The sequence below is a fragment of the Salminus brasiliensis genome, chromosome 21, assembly GCF_030463535.1.
Source record: "Salminus brasiliensis chromosome 21, fSalBra1.hap2, whole genome shotgun sequence".
Classification (NCBI taxonomy): domain Eukaryota; kingdom Metazoa; phylum Chordata; class Actinopteri; order Characiformes; family Bryconidae; genus Salminus; species Salminus brasiliensis.
Genome location: NC_132898.1, coordinates 11,423,249 through 11,441,382, shown reverse-complemented (window position 1 = coordinate 11,441,382; position 18,134 = coordinate 11,423,249). Strand labels below are relative to the sequence as shown.

At 37.7% G+C, this 18,134-nt stretch overlaps 1 protein-coding gene across 4 annotated transcripts in view; it reads right to left on the bottom strand.

The window, feature by feature from the left end:
- ccdc120b (coiled-coil domain containing 120b) overlaps positions 1–17,992 on the bottom strand; it is a 30,107-nt gene extending 12,115 nt beyond the window's left edge. For 2 of the 4 annotated variants that reach the window (XM_072666047.1, XM_072666049.1), the window contains exons 1-9: positions 17,817–17,992; positions 13,694–13,783; positions 13,038–13,138; positions 12,074–12,195; positions 11,592–11,690; positions 10,491–10,611; positions 5,537–5,596; positions 2,796–2,952; positions 2,404–2,505 (exon numbers count right to left, since the gene is read on the bottom strand). In XM_072666047.1, the coding sequence (XP_072522148.1) occupies positions 2,404–2,505; positions 2,796–2,952; positions 5,537–5,596; positions 10,491–10,611; positions 11,592–11,690; positions 12,074–12,195; positions 13,038–13,086 (710 nt within the window). In that variant the 5' untranslated portion in view covers positions 13,087–13,138; positions 13,694–13,783; positions 17,817–17,992. The remainder of the gene's footprint in view (positions 1–2,403; positions 2,506–2,795; positions 2,953–5,536; positions 5,597–10,490; positions 10,612–11,591; positions 11,691–12,073; positions 12,196–13,037; positions 13,139–13,693; positions 13,784–17,816) is intronic. The other 2 variants (XM_072666050.1, XM_072666048.1) reach the window with 2 other exon arrangements.
- Positions 17,993–18,134: the final 142 nt, after the last annotated feature.

The window sequence follows — 18,134 nt, the reverse complement described above, 5'->3', positions numbered from 1 at the left end:
TATGGCAAGGATAATAAAATACAGATGCATCTTAAAGGACACAATTGCCACATTCCTAATATCAAGCCACTCCTGAATCAGACAAAACATCAGAAGCATAAAGAATGTATGGGGTATTGTCAAAAGGAAGAGAAACATCTGACCCAGCAATAGAGACAACCTGAAGACCACTTTCAAGGAAACCTGGGCTTTAATAACATCTCAGCAGTGCCACAAGCTGATTGTCTCCATGCTACGTGGCATTGGTGCAGTAATTTGTGGTAAAGGAGCCCCAACCAAATACTGAGTGTATAAAAAACATACTTGTATTGTACACCCTTTTCTGTCTTATCTTATTTTTGATTATTTTTAATTATTTGAAATATTCTAATAATCTGAGATACTCTAAGCCATACTGATTAAAAGTAAAACAAAAAAGCTTGAAATATGCCACCTGTAATGAATTCAAAATGAGTTTACTTTTTTACAAAAATGAACCTTTTCGCTATATTCTATATTTGAGCTGCACCCGTACACTGCCCAAAAGGTTACAAAAACATGCTCAATCAAACCTTCTAAAATCAAGGGTAACAACTGAAAGAGTGCCCTTCTTGATGCAGTAACAGCCTCTAGTCCTCAAAGATGGTTTTACACTAATGTGGGGAACAACACATTTAGACCTCAAGTTGCACTCCAACTTAAATGTATGAACAGCTGGAACTGTTTTAACTGTTTAAACTGATTAAACAACACAATCAAACCTCAGCCAATTCAGTACCAGTTTTAACATGTAAATTTGATAAGTACAATACATTAAAATTCCCTCCATTAAAGGAATAGTTTGAAAGAAAAGTTCCACAAGTCACAAGTACAGTGCCTTGTATTCAGCCCCCTTGAACTTTTCAACCTTTTGCCACATTTCAGGCTTCAAACATAAAGATATGAAATTGTATTTTTTTTGTGAAGAATCAACAACAAGTGGGACACTATCGTGAAGTGGAACAAAATTTATTGGATATTTTAAACTTTTTTTAGAAAAGTGGGGCGTGCAATATTATTCGGCCCCTTTACTTTCAGTGCAGCAAACTCACTCCAGAAGTTCAGTGAGGATCTCTGAATGATCCAATGTTGGCCTAAATGATCGATGATGATAAATAGAATCCACCTGTGTGTAATCAAGTCTCCGTATAAATGCACCTGCTCTGTGATAGTCTTAGAGTTCTGTTTAAAGCGCAGAGAGCATCATGAAGACCAAGGAACACACCAGGCAGGTCTGAGATACTGTTGTGGAGAAGTTTAAAGCCGGATTTGGATACAAAAAAGATTTCCCAAGCTTTAAACATCTCAAGGAGCACTGTGCAAGCGATCATATTGAAATGAAAGGAGTATCAGACCACTGCAAATCTACCAAGACTCGGCCGTCCCTCTAAACTTTCAGCTCAAACAAGGAGAAGACTGATCAGAGATGCAGCCAAGAGACCCATGATCACTCTGGATGAACTGCAGAGATCTACAGCTGACTCTGTCCATAGGACAACAATCGGTCGTACACTGCACAAATCTGGCCTTTATGGAAGAGTGGCAAGAAGAAAGCTATTTCTCAAAGATATCCATAAAAAGTCTCGTTTAAAGTTTGCCACAAGCCACCTGGGAGACACACCAAACATGTGGAAGAAGGTGCTTTGGTCAGATGAAACCAAAATCGAACTTTTTGGCCACAATGCAAACCGTTATGTTTGGCATAAAAGCAACACAGCTCATCACCCTAAACACACCATCCCCACTGTCAAACATGGTGATGGCAGCATCATGGTTTGGGCCTGCTTTTCTTCAGCAGGGACGATGGTTAAAATTGATGGGAAGATGGATGGAGCCAAATACAGGACCATTCTGGAAGAAAACCTGTTGGAGTCTGCAAAAGACCTGAAACTGGGATGGAGATCTTCCAACAAGACAATGATCCAAAACATAAAGCAAAATCTACAATGGAATGGTTCACAAATAAATGTATCCAGGTGTTAGAATGGCCAAGTCAAAGTCCAGACCTGAATCCAATCAAGAATCTGTGGAAAGAGCTGAAGACTGCTGTTCACAAACGTTCTCCATCTGAGCTGTTTTGCAAGGAAGAATGGGCAAAAACTTCAGTCTCTCAATGTGCAAAACTGATAGAGACATACCCCAAGCGACTTGCAGCTTCACGATTATGTCCGACTTGTTGTTGATTCTTCACAAAAAAATACAATTTCATATCTTTATGTTTGAAGCCTGAAATGTGGCAAAAGGTTGAAAAGTTCAACCTTTCAATACTTTTGCAAGGCACTCTAGCTATTTTCTTTTGCAGCAAATGTAGCTAACCACTATTTTTCTTTTTAAACTAAGACCCACAATCTTCTATTCTTTGGCAGAATAAATAAAAAAATCTACCTGATGTGAATGCTAATTGGGGCAGTTCTGGACAGAAGGGGTGTGGCTGGAACACTCCGGCCCTCCACATTAGATGCACTTCTGGGCAGAGAGTGGCTTGGGCTAGATAACATATACACATATACACATACACACATACACAAATCATTTGGATACGCACAAATATCTAATACCAGTGCTGCCAATTTTGAAACTCAAGCTGCACAGGGCTACCACACACATTTTTCCCCCTTGTCTTTTAACAGTTTTAACCACATTCAGTTAAAAAGAGGTTTAAAGCTTTCCCCTTTTCTCCTTCTCTGTTAAATGCTTAAATAATGTTTTATGTGTTTCTTTTTGAAAAGTAAGAGTCTTAATCAATTTCAATGTGTGTGGCTTTGGTGTGTGTGTACCTGACAGAGCTGGAGGCAGAGTTACGGCGAGTTCTCATCTCATAATAAATCTCTACTGGAGATAGTTTCCTGCTGAGGCGGCTCTCCGGGCTCCCCGGTGCCAACCGAGGGTGAGAGAGGGAGCGATGCTCTGGAAACACACTCGGGGATGAATCCTCTGAATAACACACACACATATACACACACTGTTAGGGTCATTCAGAAACATGGAAATGCACACAGCATCTCACTGGAGCCTGTACAGTGTAAGATGATCCGATTTAAGATGGTTTTCCCACTTAGCCTGACCTGTTTATACATATGGTTGCAGTGGCCATACCCACATAATTAATTTTGCAAGGTTGGACACTAATAATAATTCCTTTAAGTTATATTACTTTTCATTTATATAGTCCTTTCCCAGCAAGTCACTTCACAGTCACAATATAGAACATGCAAAAACAAAATATACAAACAAATACAAGATTTAAAAACATGAGGTCACGAGAAACAAATCATGCATTTCAAAAATAATAGGATAGAGAGAAGTCTTAAGAGCTGAGAGCAGATGCTAAAGAGTTTCTATAAGAGTGTATTCCAGAATTTAGTTCTTACTGCACCAGTTATGAAGGTAAGTTACGAAGGTAGGAACTAGAGATTTCACACCTTTCATCCTTAGTAAGCAACAGGGGTATGATACGTTCATAGAGTACCAGGTAAAAAAAACACCAAGGTTCCAAGCAGTTGGGTAATCTATCAATATCAGATATAAGCCCATGAGACCAACTATGAGGACATCTGTCTTTTTGGAGCTGAGGTGAGAGTATTTTATGCCACATATACGTAGCATTGTATGATGTCATGGCTATAGCAGGGAGACAGCAGTGTAAAAGAATGTTGGGGACATCTTGGTGAATATAAGAGAAGCAATGGAGAATGGTGTGTTTCTAGGTGGAAATTAAATATAGTCTATCCATGACGTAGGAAATAAACCAGGTAATAACTATGCCAGCAATACCAATGGTAGAAAGGCAGGAAAGGAGGATATCATGGAAGACTATGAAATGCAGAGCCAAGGAGAAAATAATGTGGGAAAAAAGGTGGACCCGAATATTTGGGTATTCGGATATTCGCTCGTTGAGTAGGTTTTTAATTTTGGTATTCTGATATTTGTTTTCCCCCCACCTCGCTCTAACATCACACTTTAGTTTAGGTTAAAGACAGTATAAGAGAGGTAAAATGCTGAGAAGCTCAGCTGTTTGGAAGCATTTTAAATTGAGTGTAGACAAGGCAAAAGCAATGTGTCAAATATGTGATCTTCAGCTCGCATATCATGGTGGCACAATAAGCTTGAGGAACCATCTAAATGCAGTAAGTACTACTATTTTGTGGTGTAAAAAAATAATTATACACTTTTTTCTCAAAAAAAAAAAAAGGTGCAACAGTTTTTAAAGGACACAACAAAAGTCCAGTCTGGTCCATTCGCTACCCCAAAGCTTTTGCTGGTAAATACTTCACAAGACACAAAGCTCAATTTTACCAGACAATGTGTACAAACTTTATAATATAATATTTAATTTTTTACAAGTGTGCTACACAGCTACATGTGCGATTTGGTAAAATATATTACTACGAGACGTGTGCTATTTTGTAAAAAATTAAAATGTTCTTTTTTATGCTGTACTGCAATTGTAACAATGCAACATGTGCTATTTGGTTACATTTACTGAATGTTGTATTTATGGCAGTGCTGTTTAAAGTGTTAATAGCGGTGTTATTTTAAGGATACAACGTGTGCAATTGTTAAATTTACTACACTCAGTGCTTTGTATTTAAAGTGTTTTTTGCAATTCTATTGTAATGGCTGGACGTGTGCTATTTTGTTACATTCATTACACTGTTATTTAAGGTATTACTTTTTTTATTCAAAGTGTAATTTTTTGTGTGCTGCGCTGCTATCTATTTTAGCAGCAATACTCTTATTAGCTTGTTAAATAATACAATTTTGTATTATTGTATTTAAATAATTACTTATTTATTAGAAGTATTCACATTAGAGCTCGCATTATTGTGTTTAAGGCAATCAATTATTTTTATTGAACGTTAAATTAACGTTCATTTTTAATGTGTGCTCCGCTGTTATTATACTACTCCTGTTCCATTGTTAAATTTTCACAAAGGAATTTTTTTGCTTACATTTTTTTTTTTGCTTAAGTTTCTCTGTAATCCATAATAATATAATAGTGATTTCTTCTGAAGCTATTAAAAGTTTGTTGCTTACAGAAGATGTTTTGCATTTTTTTTTTAATAGTTAAATAATGAAAGTTAATGAAAGTTACTGTACTAAATAAGGTTTCTACAAGAGGCTCTTCTACATTTTTGGACAAGAATCCAAGAGAGCATAATTGCCCTACATAAACTATTGAAACTACATTAAACTATCATAGAAACACTCAGTTTTATTGGCAAAAGAACCACATGTTGACTGCAGTGTTTTAAAAAACTAGGAGCTGAATGCTTAGGGAGTCAGACTATATTATTCATTTTATAAAACCATAAAACAGTTATTTTAAGAAATATCTCTACTCAACTAAATAAATCAGTCCAGAAAGTGATTTTACTTCAGTATTTATTAGCAGAACATCTTATCTAAACTGTGTCTTTATCTGTCTGTTTGTGTCTTCTTTTTTTGTTGGTAATTGCGCAATACAAAATCCTTGCCTATGTCAGTGAATAGTGGTGAATAATGATGGGTTACTCACCGTTGTCTTGGGACTGAATTGAGTCTGACAAGGAGCTGCTCTCCGATTTAACTGTATCCTCTGCAAATGTCAAAATGTTATCAAAATCAAAACTGCACAAAACACAGTGTTAGAGACCTTCAAGAAATATAAATGACCATAATTCTCTTTATTCACTTTAAAACCACATGTAATAAGTGTAATTTTTTACACTAAGTCTTGTCACAGTCTTCTAGTGTATGGTATGCTTAAGTCACAATTATAGACAATCAGAATCTAATTAAACTAATAATACACAAACATGTCATGTCTATTATTGATCACATTGTAAACATACACAGGGCAGGCTAGAAAAACTAAGCAAACCTCTGTGTGAATGACTTCTGAACATTCAGCTGTCTGCAATAAACCAATCAAACAAGAACAATGTACATAGATCAACACAACTAATATAACAGGTGCTTTCTCTAAATGACACTTTTATTGATTACTGCAGTTTCAGAATTATTTAACTCCTTTATGACAAGCGTATTTTGTATTTTTCACTCTTTTGTTGTTATGTCCTGCTGCAAATGTGATGAATAGCCAGACACTAGCTTCATTTTAGCCCATTCCTCAAGGGCAATGGCCTCCAGTTCACTAAACGTCTTGGGTTTGTGTGTTGTAACCACCTTCTTCAAATTCCACCAAAGATTTTCCGAAGAAGTCAGGCAACTGTGATTACCTCTCCAGAATCTTCCAGGACTTCATCTGAAACCAAGCCTTTGTGGACTGAGATATGCTTAGGATCACTGTCCCTTTGGAAGCTCCAAACACCCAAACGTCAGCTTACTCACAGAATAACATGATGTTTTCTCCTAGGATTTTCTGATACACGTTTAATCCACCTTGCCCTCCACATGCTGCAGGTTTCCAGTGCCAGAGCCACCACCATGCTTCACTTCAGGCAGGGTGTTCTTTTCCTGTGGAAATGTCTTCCGCCTCCAGACATATCGCTAATGCATAGGCCTAAAAAATCTAGTTTTGTTTCATTGCTCAACAGAAACCCAAACCCTTTTGAGCATATTAGAATCAACCTTTCTTGCACTTTCAGGTCAGTATGTCAAGTCAAGAGGCTTTGTTGTCATTTCAACTATATACAGAACACAGTGAGACGAAACAACGTTCCTCAAGGACCATGGTGCAACACAACACAGTGCAGACAGAAACATAAGTGCAACACAGAACAAGTGCATACAGACAGTACAACACAATGCACACAGCACAGAGTGCAGACGAGGCACAGAGTTCAACGGGAAAGTGTAACAGGCAGGATACAATAAATCAGACAGACTGAGCTTTGACTAAGACTTTATTGGGAAGTAGGGTAGTGCAAATAGAATGTGCATTCTGTGTTATTGTAGAGGATCAGCAGAGTGTAGCACAGGTTAGTGTGATACTCTAACAGGTACTTTTAATAAAGCATTTGTGCAAACATGCAATGTGCAACTATGTGCAAAATAGTCCAGTGATGCAGTGAGGTAGCTTTTTGTGCAAAATGCTGCACATTGTCTGGGATATGGGGATCTTGGATAAATGTGAGTGTGTGTCCATCTATTCAGTCTCAGGAGTTGAGAAGTCAAATTGCTTTTGAGAAAAAACTGTGCCAGAGTCTTGTCATGTTGGAACGGATGCTGCAATACATTCCTCCCAGTGGCAGGAGGTTATCCACAATTCTGGTTGCTTTGTGGATGTAGTGGGTGGTTTAAATGCCCATGATGGATGGAAGAGAGACTCCAATGATCCTCTCAGCTGTCCTCACTATACGCTGGAGGGTCTTGCGGTACACCTCCTCTCAGTATGCTGACTTGTCGCCTTTGCTGATCAGACCCAGCACTGTTATATCGTTGGCAGCCTTATTGATGTGGTTAGAGCTGTGTTTTGCTGCACAGTTATGAGTCAGCAGGGTGAACAGCAGAGGACCCAGTGTTAAGGGTGATGGTGCTGGAGATCTGTTCCAAAACAGGACTGACTGGGGCCTCCCAGTCAGGAAGTTTAGGACCCAGTTGCAGAGAGGGGTGTTGAGGCCCAGCAGCCCTAGTTCTCCAATAAGGTTCTGTGGGACGATGGTGTTGAATGCTGAGCTAAAGTCTAGGAACAGCATTCCGGCGTAAGTGTTCTTCCTCTCCAGGTGGGAGAGAGAGAGATAAAGAGTAGTGGTGATGGCATCATATAATCAGCTGTTCTGCACATTCCCTGAGCACTCTACCGGGGATGTTGTCTGGTCCTGCAGCTTTCTGTGGGTTGACTCTGTGCAGAGTTTTCCTCACATCCCCCACAGTCAGACACAACACCTGCTCGTAATATGCAACTTGCTGTGCAAGCTGAAACCTCTGTGCATGCTGCAGGTCTTGTGAGAATCTGTACTGAGTTCCTATTCATGTCTAGGTAGTGTAGCCGATGTTCTTGTTGAACGTTGAACTTGCAAACTCTGCTTTCAACTGTACCTCATTCAGTGCCCTTGTTCTCTTTTCATATCCTTTTTCTTGTGCAATGCAATGATCTCTGAACTTTGTGAATAACTTTCTTGACTTAAGCATATTTCAATGAAGCTCTTGATTTGCCATCTGATTTGCATCTGTACTTATATTAAGTATTCTGGGGGGTTGAAAATTTCAGAAACTGCAGTAGTCATTAAAAGTGTATTTTTGTGTTGAATTGGGAGAAAACATTTGTTATATTTGTTGTGTGTGTGATATTTAAATTTTGATGGGAACAGCATTTTTTAGGGCTGCTTTCATGCCTTAAGAGCCTAGATGCAAGGCTGAGGAAACAATAAATGTAATCAACATGAATCATTATTTAAACTCTGAGAACATTGTTACCCTTATTTATAATGCAGCCAAGTTGATACAATAAAATACAATTTGTATCAAAATGTCCATGACCTTAAGTGATAATGGTTGGTGAACAAGACAATGACCAAAAGCACCTAAGTACTACTCAACTAAAGAAAGAAATAGAAATAAAGAAAACGATTTTTGACCTTAACCCTATTGAGATGCTTGTGATATGACTAAATACAAGGCATTCCAGCCACACTAATAAACTAAAACACATCTGCAAGGAGAAATGATTTAAAAAACTCAATGTTGTGCAAATGTTTTTTGCAGCTACAAACATTTGGTGGAAGTAACTGGTCTTAAAATGGGTATACAGGCTATTAAATTCATTATTTAATATTTCTAGCCTACACTATTGATTTTTAATAAATATAAAAATCAATAGTGTATAAAAGACATGAACAGTACAACTGTTTGTGTGCTATTAGTTTAAGTAAATAGTGTTTGTCTATAATTGTGTAGTTTAGGTAAATTGTGTTTGTCTATAATTGTGACTTTGAGAAGGCTTATGCTTACAAAACAAAGTGTACTTAAGTGAATTAGTAGTATACTTTTATGTGTACTATTTCAATACTTCTTGGGACTAAATTGTCCACTTCTTAGTTTCTGAAAGTACATCTTTAAAAATACTTTAGGTGTATGAGTAGTAAACTTAACTTAAAGTTTTAGAGGACTACAACTGTACTAAAAGTGAACTTATAGGAATGCTGCTACTTTACTAGGTATAACCTCCTATCCCACTTTTATAGTTTATGAAAGTACACTACCTGTAAGTATACTCCCTAAACTGATAGTTAATCGTTTTAAACTGCAAGTGTGCCGCTAAGATTGCTTTAAGTGAACCTGACTGTCAGGTCCGCGTCGCCAACGCGGTCCACAGGCTTCAAGTTCAAGGACTTTTAAGTTGATGTTCGGTTCATGTCACGTGTCACGTACTTTTAGTTCAAGTTCATGTCAAGTTTCACAGACTTTCAGTTCACGTCTTGCGTCATGTTTCTGTTAAGTATTCACGTGTATTTGATTCAGGTTCTTTGTTTCATTGATTTGGCTGGGATATTTAGGGAGCTAACGCTGACATTCTCGTTGCCGAGAATTCACCGTTCTGAGCCAACCTGGTAAGTTGGCGCCTTAGCTTTGTAAAGCGTCTCGTTAGAGATTCACGAGGACGAACGTAGGAGTCCTTCACGTTTTCTGTGTTCTACTCGGCTGTTGCCGTTCTGAGCCAACCTGGAGAGATGGCGTCTGTATCGGGTCCATGTAGTCAATTGTCTAGTTAGTTCTTCACGCGGACGTCTCTGTGAGTCCATCACGTTTCCAAGGGTCCTGCTGGGCTATCATCGTTCATGAGAGTACTACTGCTCTGGTTTGTTCTGAGTCACCTCTGGAGTACGGCGACTGATCCCTAAGCTTCGTATGCACGTCTTGTAAGTTCTGTTGCGCCTGACGAGTCCTGTTTACGTTCTCCCTTGCTTTTACACTGGCACGGGCAGTAATCTTAGTTTCTAGTTATATCTCCCAGTTTCTGTTCTCCCTGTTTACGGTTAGCTCCCTAGCTTTCCACCAGTCTCAGGTGTGCGTTTTGTTTTGCCCAAGTTAATTTGTCACGTTTGTGTGTGGTTATTCATTATTCCCTGTATTGCTGCGTTTTCTTGTGTTTACCCGTTCTGTTGCTAAATAAAGCATTCTTGCATCGCACCGTGCCTGCGAGTGTTCGCCCGTCATTGTCTGATCTAGCCAGTCATGACACTGACATAATACTTATAGTATACTACTTTTTATTTTTGCACTTTAAAATATACTACTAGTTTCCATTAAGGTATTTTTTAATATTTAAAATATACATTTAACTGAACTGTAAATACATTAGAAGTTAACTATTCTAAACAAATATTAAATTGGATGCCAAAGTAATTTTTTTAATAACATTTCAGCTGATCAATAGTGCCGAGCAAAAATTGCTTTGACTTTACTTCACAGCCACTTTTATTTTTTAATTTACATATTCCTATAATAGTTACACAACTATATTGTAACTGGTCTTATTTATGTTCTGAAATCAATGCCCCTTTTGAAATCTGTCTGTGTTGTATCACCTGTGTGACACCCACGGTGAACAGTTCTCTTGTTGTGAAGCATGGTTTTGTCTGACTCGATGTTCCTGCGGAGAGCGCCACTGAAGAGCGTCTTCATCTGTCTGCGCTGGCCTTGGTCATCCTGCACAAAAGCAAGCACTCAGAAAACTACCTGTATCCTGTCAGAGATGTCTGGCTGAACAATTCTGTCCACTGCCTCTGTACTGAAATATCCTGTTGGGCCCTCCCAGACACTCAGAAAGAAAAATGGAACATTTTTATACAACAATAACTATATAAAAGTCTTTGCTCTGTGTCTAAATATGTGATGATCCCAGTGTTTACCGTTATCATTCAACACCTAGTTTATGTACAGAATAAACATTCTGCATTAAAGAAAATGAGCTGCTAGTAGAATTCATACAGTGGCTGGAGCCCACATAGAAATTAAGAACTAAACCTGTGTTACACGGTAAAAACATTTAGCACTAAGAAGAGTAAATTAAAGTTCTAATACTAAGTTATCCAAATATAAACTTAACTGAAAAACTTAGGTTCTTTTAATGCAACAAGAACCTACCGTTTTTCTTTTCATTAAAGCAAATATTTTGTAAATGCAACTGTATATTTAACCAATATTTAAATTACTTTAAAGGACACATTTGTGTAATGTCTAGTAATAACTACTATACAATACCACATTAAAGTAATAAGATGACTTCTTATAACATTTTAATAATATACCGTTTTGGAAAGTTTAGGCATTTTTTTAATTGAAGAGAAGAAAACATACTTGCCAATAAATCACTGGGTATACTAACACCCCTAGGGGTAATGTAGCCTAGCCAATTCACCTACTGTGTGTAGTTTTAGGAAGCAGGAGGAAACACAGGGAGAACAGACGAAACATCCCTGGAGCTGTGTAACACACACACTACCTGCAGTGCCATCACTCCATAGCTAATTAGTTATAAAATACTAATTATTCAACAAATCCTAATGCAGATGTACTTTGTCATTTATGCAGACTGGTATTAAGAAACTGCAGTACAGGGAAACTTGTCAAGATGAACACTGAGTGAGATCCATCTTTCTCTACGTATCATTAAATGTGTAATTCACCTCTGCTTTGGTGGGGGCAAGTCCGGGTCTGCGCTGAACAAATGGGGGTCTTTCTCCGACCTCCAGTGGAAAGTCACGTGGCAACTTCCCTGTCAGTTCCTGTGAACAAATTTCCATTTACGCACTGGTCTCAACTGCTTGGCCTAGTTTGGGGCAACACATCAATTCCTCACTTTCATAACTACAGAACTTACACATTAATCTTGTAGTGGTTGCTGAATAACAGTTAATAAAACAACAAACAAAATACTGAGAATAATATTTGATGAATTCAATAATATCTGAATAATGATCCAAATAATACAGCAGTTATAAGAAATTAAACTGTACAAACAGACATACTTGCATAAAACCCTATTCAGTTATCCTTTAAAATACTCAAATGACCTCATATATCCTCTAGAATCCTCCTTAGTCATATTCTAAAAGACTCATAACTACAGATACAGTTTCCGGTGTGCATGGGTTGCAAATGAATGTACCGCTTCCAGAAGACACATTTGGCGCAGTTCCCCCAGTCGAGAGCTCAGGATCGTCTGCAGTGTCTCTTTTCTCTCCTGCAACTCTGATATCCGTTCAGCCTGCAGCTTACTGTCCTGCACTTCTAAACATACACACAGAAAAACGCACAAAACCCTTGAACCATGTAGAATTATTATGGAATTCTAAATACCAATGTACATTCTTATAAGAACAGCAATTGTCACAAAGCTCTGTATTTTTTTTATACATTTTTATAGGTAACTATGCCATAGAGTGTTGATAGTACACTTGCCTAATCTCTTATTATTATGGTATTTTTATGAGTTTTCCACTCATAAACAATGACCCATCACAAACAGGTTCTACTAGTGCCTGAACATCTCCTTAGTGAAGAAGACTCACTTCTTCCTTGTTCCTCACTTTCATCTATGGCACTACCCCAGTTATGGAACATGTAAGATATTAGACAAAATTATCTATGCAATTCTACACATTCTCCGCATATTTGACAATGATCCAAGTTTCTAATGCTTACTTTACATCAAACACACTCATGTGAGGCTCACATGGGTGAAACATGAACTGGGTGGGTTCCAGGTGGGCATGGGCCACCTTAATGTCACATGGGTCCCATTTAGGGTCTCCTCCATTGTACGCTGTCTAGTCTCTAATCTGTGCTTTATGGTTTTTTAGTTGTATAGTGTTTTATACTAGAATGAATCACCAGTATTTACTATATGTAATGTCTCCTGTTGTTTCAACTTAAATGTAGCACAAAGTCCTGGAGGAACTATTTAATTCCTTGCTTAACATTTGGAGGAATGGAAAGAATGATGATAAAGTTGGCTTTTTAAGGCATCAGCTGGAATCAAAGCTTTAACCAGTTGAATGATAGTAAATGTATCCTCAGAGTGCTTCCACTCATCATGAACAGTCCCCAATAAAAAAACAAGAGTAACTCACCAGGAGACCCTAAACCCATGGCAGTGATCAGGTGACCTTTGACCTCCATAGCACGTGACTCAAGATGTGCTAATCAACACTGCCAACCTAACCTCCAACTGCTGAAAAAGATGAGAACATATTGTTTCTTTTTTTATATCTTATTTTAAGGATGAAGAAAGTAATTCGTTTTAAAACATACTGTTACTTTATATTTGGTCTAACTAAAAAATAGAAAAAGTGATTACTCAATAACTATTCAAAGAAGCTGTAAAAAAGTACCAAAGCTCTTTCAGTTCCTGAGAATTAGACAAGAAGATGACATATTGAGCCAATATTCATTGGGCAATATTTATGAGCTTATAATTTAGAAATGTATTGGAACACAATTCCTGCATACAATGTGAAAGACTACATAAAATTCTAAAAATAAACAAAAGATTACACACTTTAGGATAATCTCAGGAGATCTGCCAAGGGGTGTATTACAAAACACTGACTAGGGCGTCCAAACATTCTCAAATGCCAAAACCTTTTTTCTGTTTTTAAATCATAAAATCATTAGATCATCACATATAAACTGTGAACTGACATTTGCTGCATCCATGTGTTTACTTCTTTCTGTGTCCAACATGTTGAACACTCCTGAGGAGGTTAAACCAACACCTTTGACTCACCTTGCATTTGCGGCCATGTGATGTCATTCAGTTGAGCATCTCCACACCGTTATACCAAGGGGCTTTCCTCACAGGGCTTAACAGTAAACCCTAGCGGACAAAAACAGAATATTAATATAAAGTCCCATCAGACTGAAGGACAGGGACGTATATGCATGATTGATCTTGAAAATGTGTATAAAACATGTACATACATAGGTATTTTGGTGGGGTATGGAACAAAACATACTGCCTTTGAAACGCATTGGTTTATCATGGAACAAAAGGGCATTTCTTTTTTTCCCATACATAACAGCTTAGATCCAAAAATCCTTCACATGCAAACTTGAGATCTACGATATGACTACTGGTTATTGAGAATCTATAAGAATAGATGGAGTTTGTAGAAGAACAGAGGGTGAACTGCTGAAAACTTTTCATGTAAATCTGAGTGAAAAAAAAAGTAAAAGAATCAAATATTTTATTGATTTTATTGAAGTGAAGTATGTGTGATCCACCAAAATACTTTAGATATTATTAAATATTATATAGTAGGATATTTTGTTAGGGCAGACAATCCACTACAAAATTAATTTACATCAATCCTAGAGTCTTAAAAAATGTAATGACACCTACACATTATTATAATCATACCCTGGATTTAGTATTGACTTTGATAGATAGTCTACAATTTCTTCCACAAACCTAAGCTCAGACCATTACCTAATTTCATTAGAGCTACATCCCTTTGCTATTTCATGAAGCACTTAACAACACCGCTTACAGCCTGACAATTTATAGAATTTTTACTCTCCCCAATGAAGCTAGACAGATTAACCAACTGTTTAGAAAATAACTAGCTAAATAATAAACTCCACACAGTGTAGCACCACTTAAATGTAAAAATTCAGAAAAAAACATGCCTGATGGTACAGCAATCAAACTTGTACTGTAAAACAAAACAGTACAGAAATTACTGTATATGTGTTCCACTTTGTTTGGAAGGACAGCCCTACTGAATATAGAGCACTAAATAAAGCCCATTCAGCATGTTCCGCCTCTCTGATCGAGAATAACAAACAGTCCTAGAGTACTCTTTAGTGTAATTTCTAAAAAAAAAAAAAAAAAAAAAAATATCCATGCAGGTACCAAATCTTAATTTGTTTTGAGATCTTGTCTTTATAATCTGGTGTGGCTGAAATAAAACGAAACAAAAGGCTGAAAAAAAGGAAAGGCTGGCAACTTTTGTACTTACTTCCCCAGCTAGAACTGGAGAACATGATCTTCTCGCCAAATTGTATAATTTGCCATTTGATGCAATTCCATCAAAACTACTTAAAGAAGTACTACCAGTTATAAACAAAACTCTTTTTAAAATAGTAAATTTCTAACCTGGGTCATGTACCCAAAGCTTTTACCCATATACTCAAAACTATCAGTCATTAAACAATTGATTGTATTGAACCTTTGAGTGTATTGCCTATTTACAGACCTATTTCTAATCTACCATTTATACTTATGTAAAGTCCAACAAGTTCACAAACCTGCATACAAATACCATACTTAAAAAGTCCAATCTGGATTCAGGCCACATCATTGCACTGGGACAGCTCTAGTTAAAATAACAAATCATCTCGTCTCTGATCAAGGCTGTGTATCCCTGTTACTTGACAACAGTGCATATGGAAGAGATATGGAATCCCACAAGGCTCTATTTTAGGACCGTTATAGGCAACAGACAAAGTTCTAGTCAAACATGGCATTAACTTCCAATGTTACGCTGACAATACACAAATGTTCATATCAGCCAAACCTGATGACAAACTTAGGAAAATGGAGGAATGTGTAAAATATGTTAAATGCTGGATGTTGCATAACTTCCTCCTTTTAAACAATGACAATACAGGTGTTTTATTTGAGGTCCAAAAGCCACAAGAATGAAATGATCAGACTTTATGTTAAATCTGACTGATTTCTTGGTTATACCTGGTTTAGTGGGTAAAAATGCTGGTGTAATAAAGTCTAGACTATTGCAATGCATTACTGTCAAGATGTTCTAGCAGGAAGCTAAAAAAAACTTTAACTGGTTTAAAATGCTGAAGCCAGGGTTCTTACTAAACCTAGATAATTTGATCATATCCATATTCTATTACTGACGTATAAAGCTCCTGAGTACCTGCAAGACATTATTCCTTATTATAAACCATCACAATTACTTAGATCACAGTGTGTTGGCTTCTTTCTATTTTCAAGAAATCAAAAGGTTTAGCAGAGAGCTTTCAGATAATGTTCAGGATTCAGGCTAAGTCTTGGCAGAAAAATTGTTTAGTTTAGCTTTTGGTAATGAATGTCTCCCTTTAGATAAAGGTTGCAGATCCAGGGGTTCGTGGACACAGGAAATTGTGTCTGTTGGAACTGAGATTTTGGTGCTGTCGTCCCACTGCTGCACACAATCTCTTAGGTTTGTGGACTGTGCAGCTGTTGGATGCCAACTGTTTCAGGGTGCTCCTGTGTCTATGTAACTTCTGTCTCTTTCCTTTTAGTTAGCATGTTATAGTCAGATCGAGCAATGTTTTGGGACTACAACATTCTGACAAATGTATTAACATAAAACATAGCAACAAATTAGCAGTCACTGTAACAACCAACAGCTTAGCAATCATCGCCGATATCATTGCATCACCTTAGTAACCACCTTTCAACACCTTATGAACCAACACCTTTACTAGGGTTGCAAAATTACGGGAATTATGGGTAATTATGGGAATTAAAAGGAATTAATGGTAATGGGAATATTAAAAAGGTAAAGGGTGCACGTATTTGTCACTGTACAGTGTGGACTGTACAGCGAAATGTGTCCTCTGCATTTAACCCATCTGGTAGTGAACACACACTCACACACACACACACACATGTGTTAGGGGCAGTGAGTACACACACACACACACACACCCAGAGCGGTGGGCAGCCAACTCCAGTGCCCGGGGAGCAGAGAGGGTAAAGGGCCTTGCTCAAGGGCCCAACAGTGGCAGCTTGCCGAGCCCGGGAATCGAACCCACAACCCTGTTATCGACAGCCCGGAGCTCTAACCGCTGAGCCACCACTGCCCCTTAAAAGCTAAAGGTAAGAAACTTGCATATAGTTGGTAAAAAATATACTGAAGCGTGATCGCTAAAATAATTAGATATGATACCAAAATAGTTGAAAAGCAAAGCTGCTTCTCAATCCCAGGAACATGGCACATTACACACTGAAGAGCTATTGAGCTACATAATGTTGCTTTACCTCCAACATGCATGAGCTGGATAATATGGGCTTGGGCACTGTTATTAATATATTCTAATATATTATATTATTATTGTTATTATACATCATTATATAATTTTTATATGGTATTATTATTATATTGTTCTATAATATATACTTATATATTATATATGATATACTTATATTATAATATTAATGTTATTATTTTGATTCATGATATTAATCGTTGGTTCATGATATTAAACGGTGATTACGATACACCACAGTACGCTTTTCAGAGTAGCTATATTGTGGACATCGTCAGCACTCCTGGGACACTGATAAACTGCTTTACTACACCATAAGTGAGAACTAGAACCCGTACGCCTTATGTAAATGTCTGTACTGAAAAAGAAATTACGATTAGCGCAGTAGTTTTCACAATATAATACGAAGTACATTAGGTGTACAGCCATGTGAGAATTAGCTAGCTACTTTGGGCATTAGCAAACACCTACTTAGTATCATTTCTGTTGAACATATCACTGTTTTACTGCAGGGCGATGTGTAAATTAGCCGTTAATACGTTGTATAATGCTTAAATGTCTTTAAGAAAGAAAGAGCAGCTTGTTGACTGGAGAAAAGCAGGAGGCTCAGCAGAATACTAAGTGGGGCCACAGAGGCACAAACACACAGTATAACGACGCGCAATCCAACACAACATATACATCGACCAAGCACATCAAATAGCAAATAAATAACTGATATTTAGCATTATTACGTGTGCAAAGCCACAGCAGCATTAGCCGTGCGTGTCTTCATCTTCCTGCAGTAAGAATGGACAATATGCACGAGCCGTGGTGATGAAGATAAAGAAGATGAAGATGATGGGGTTTACCTGGCAGACATGAAGACGCCCAGCAGCATTAGCGTTAGCATAATTTCTGTTACAGAAATGAAAAATCAACGGACAGCTCCTTTCTTCATCACTGCAGCACGCACGCACGCACGCGCGCGCGCGCACACACACACACACACACACACACACGGCTATAATAACACGCAGGTTGGTGCAGCAGTGCATGGAAGGTCGAACCACGAGCAGACCGACGCTTCACACGGAAGCTCCTCCTGCTCGACCACTTGACTTAACCCTTCAACTTTCACATGCACACACAAATAGCAGTGAGGCTTCAGATCTTTTGTTGATTATTAT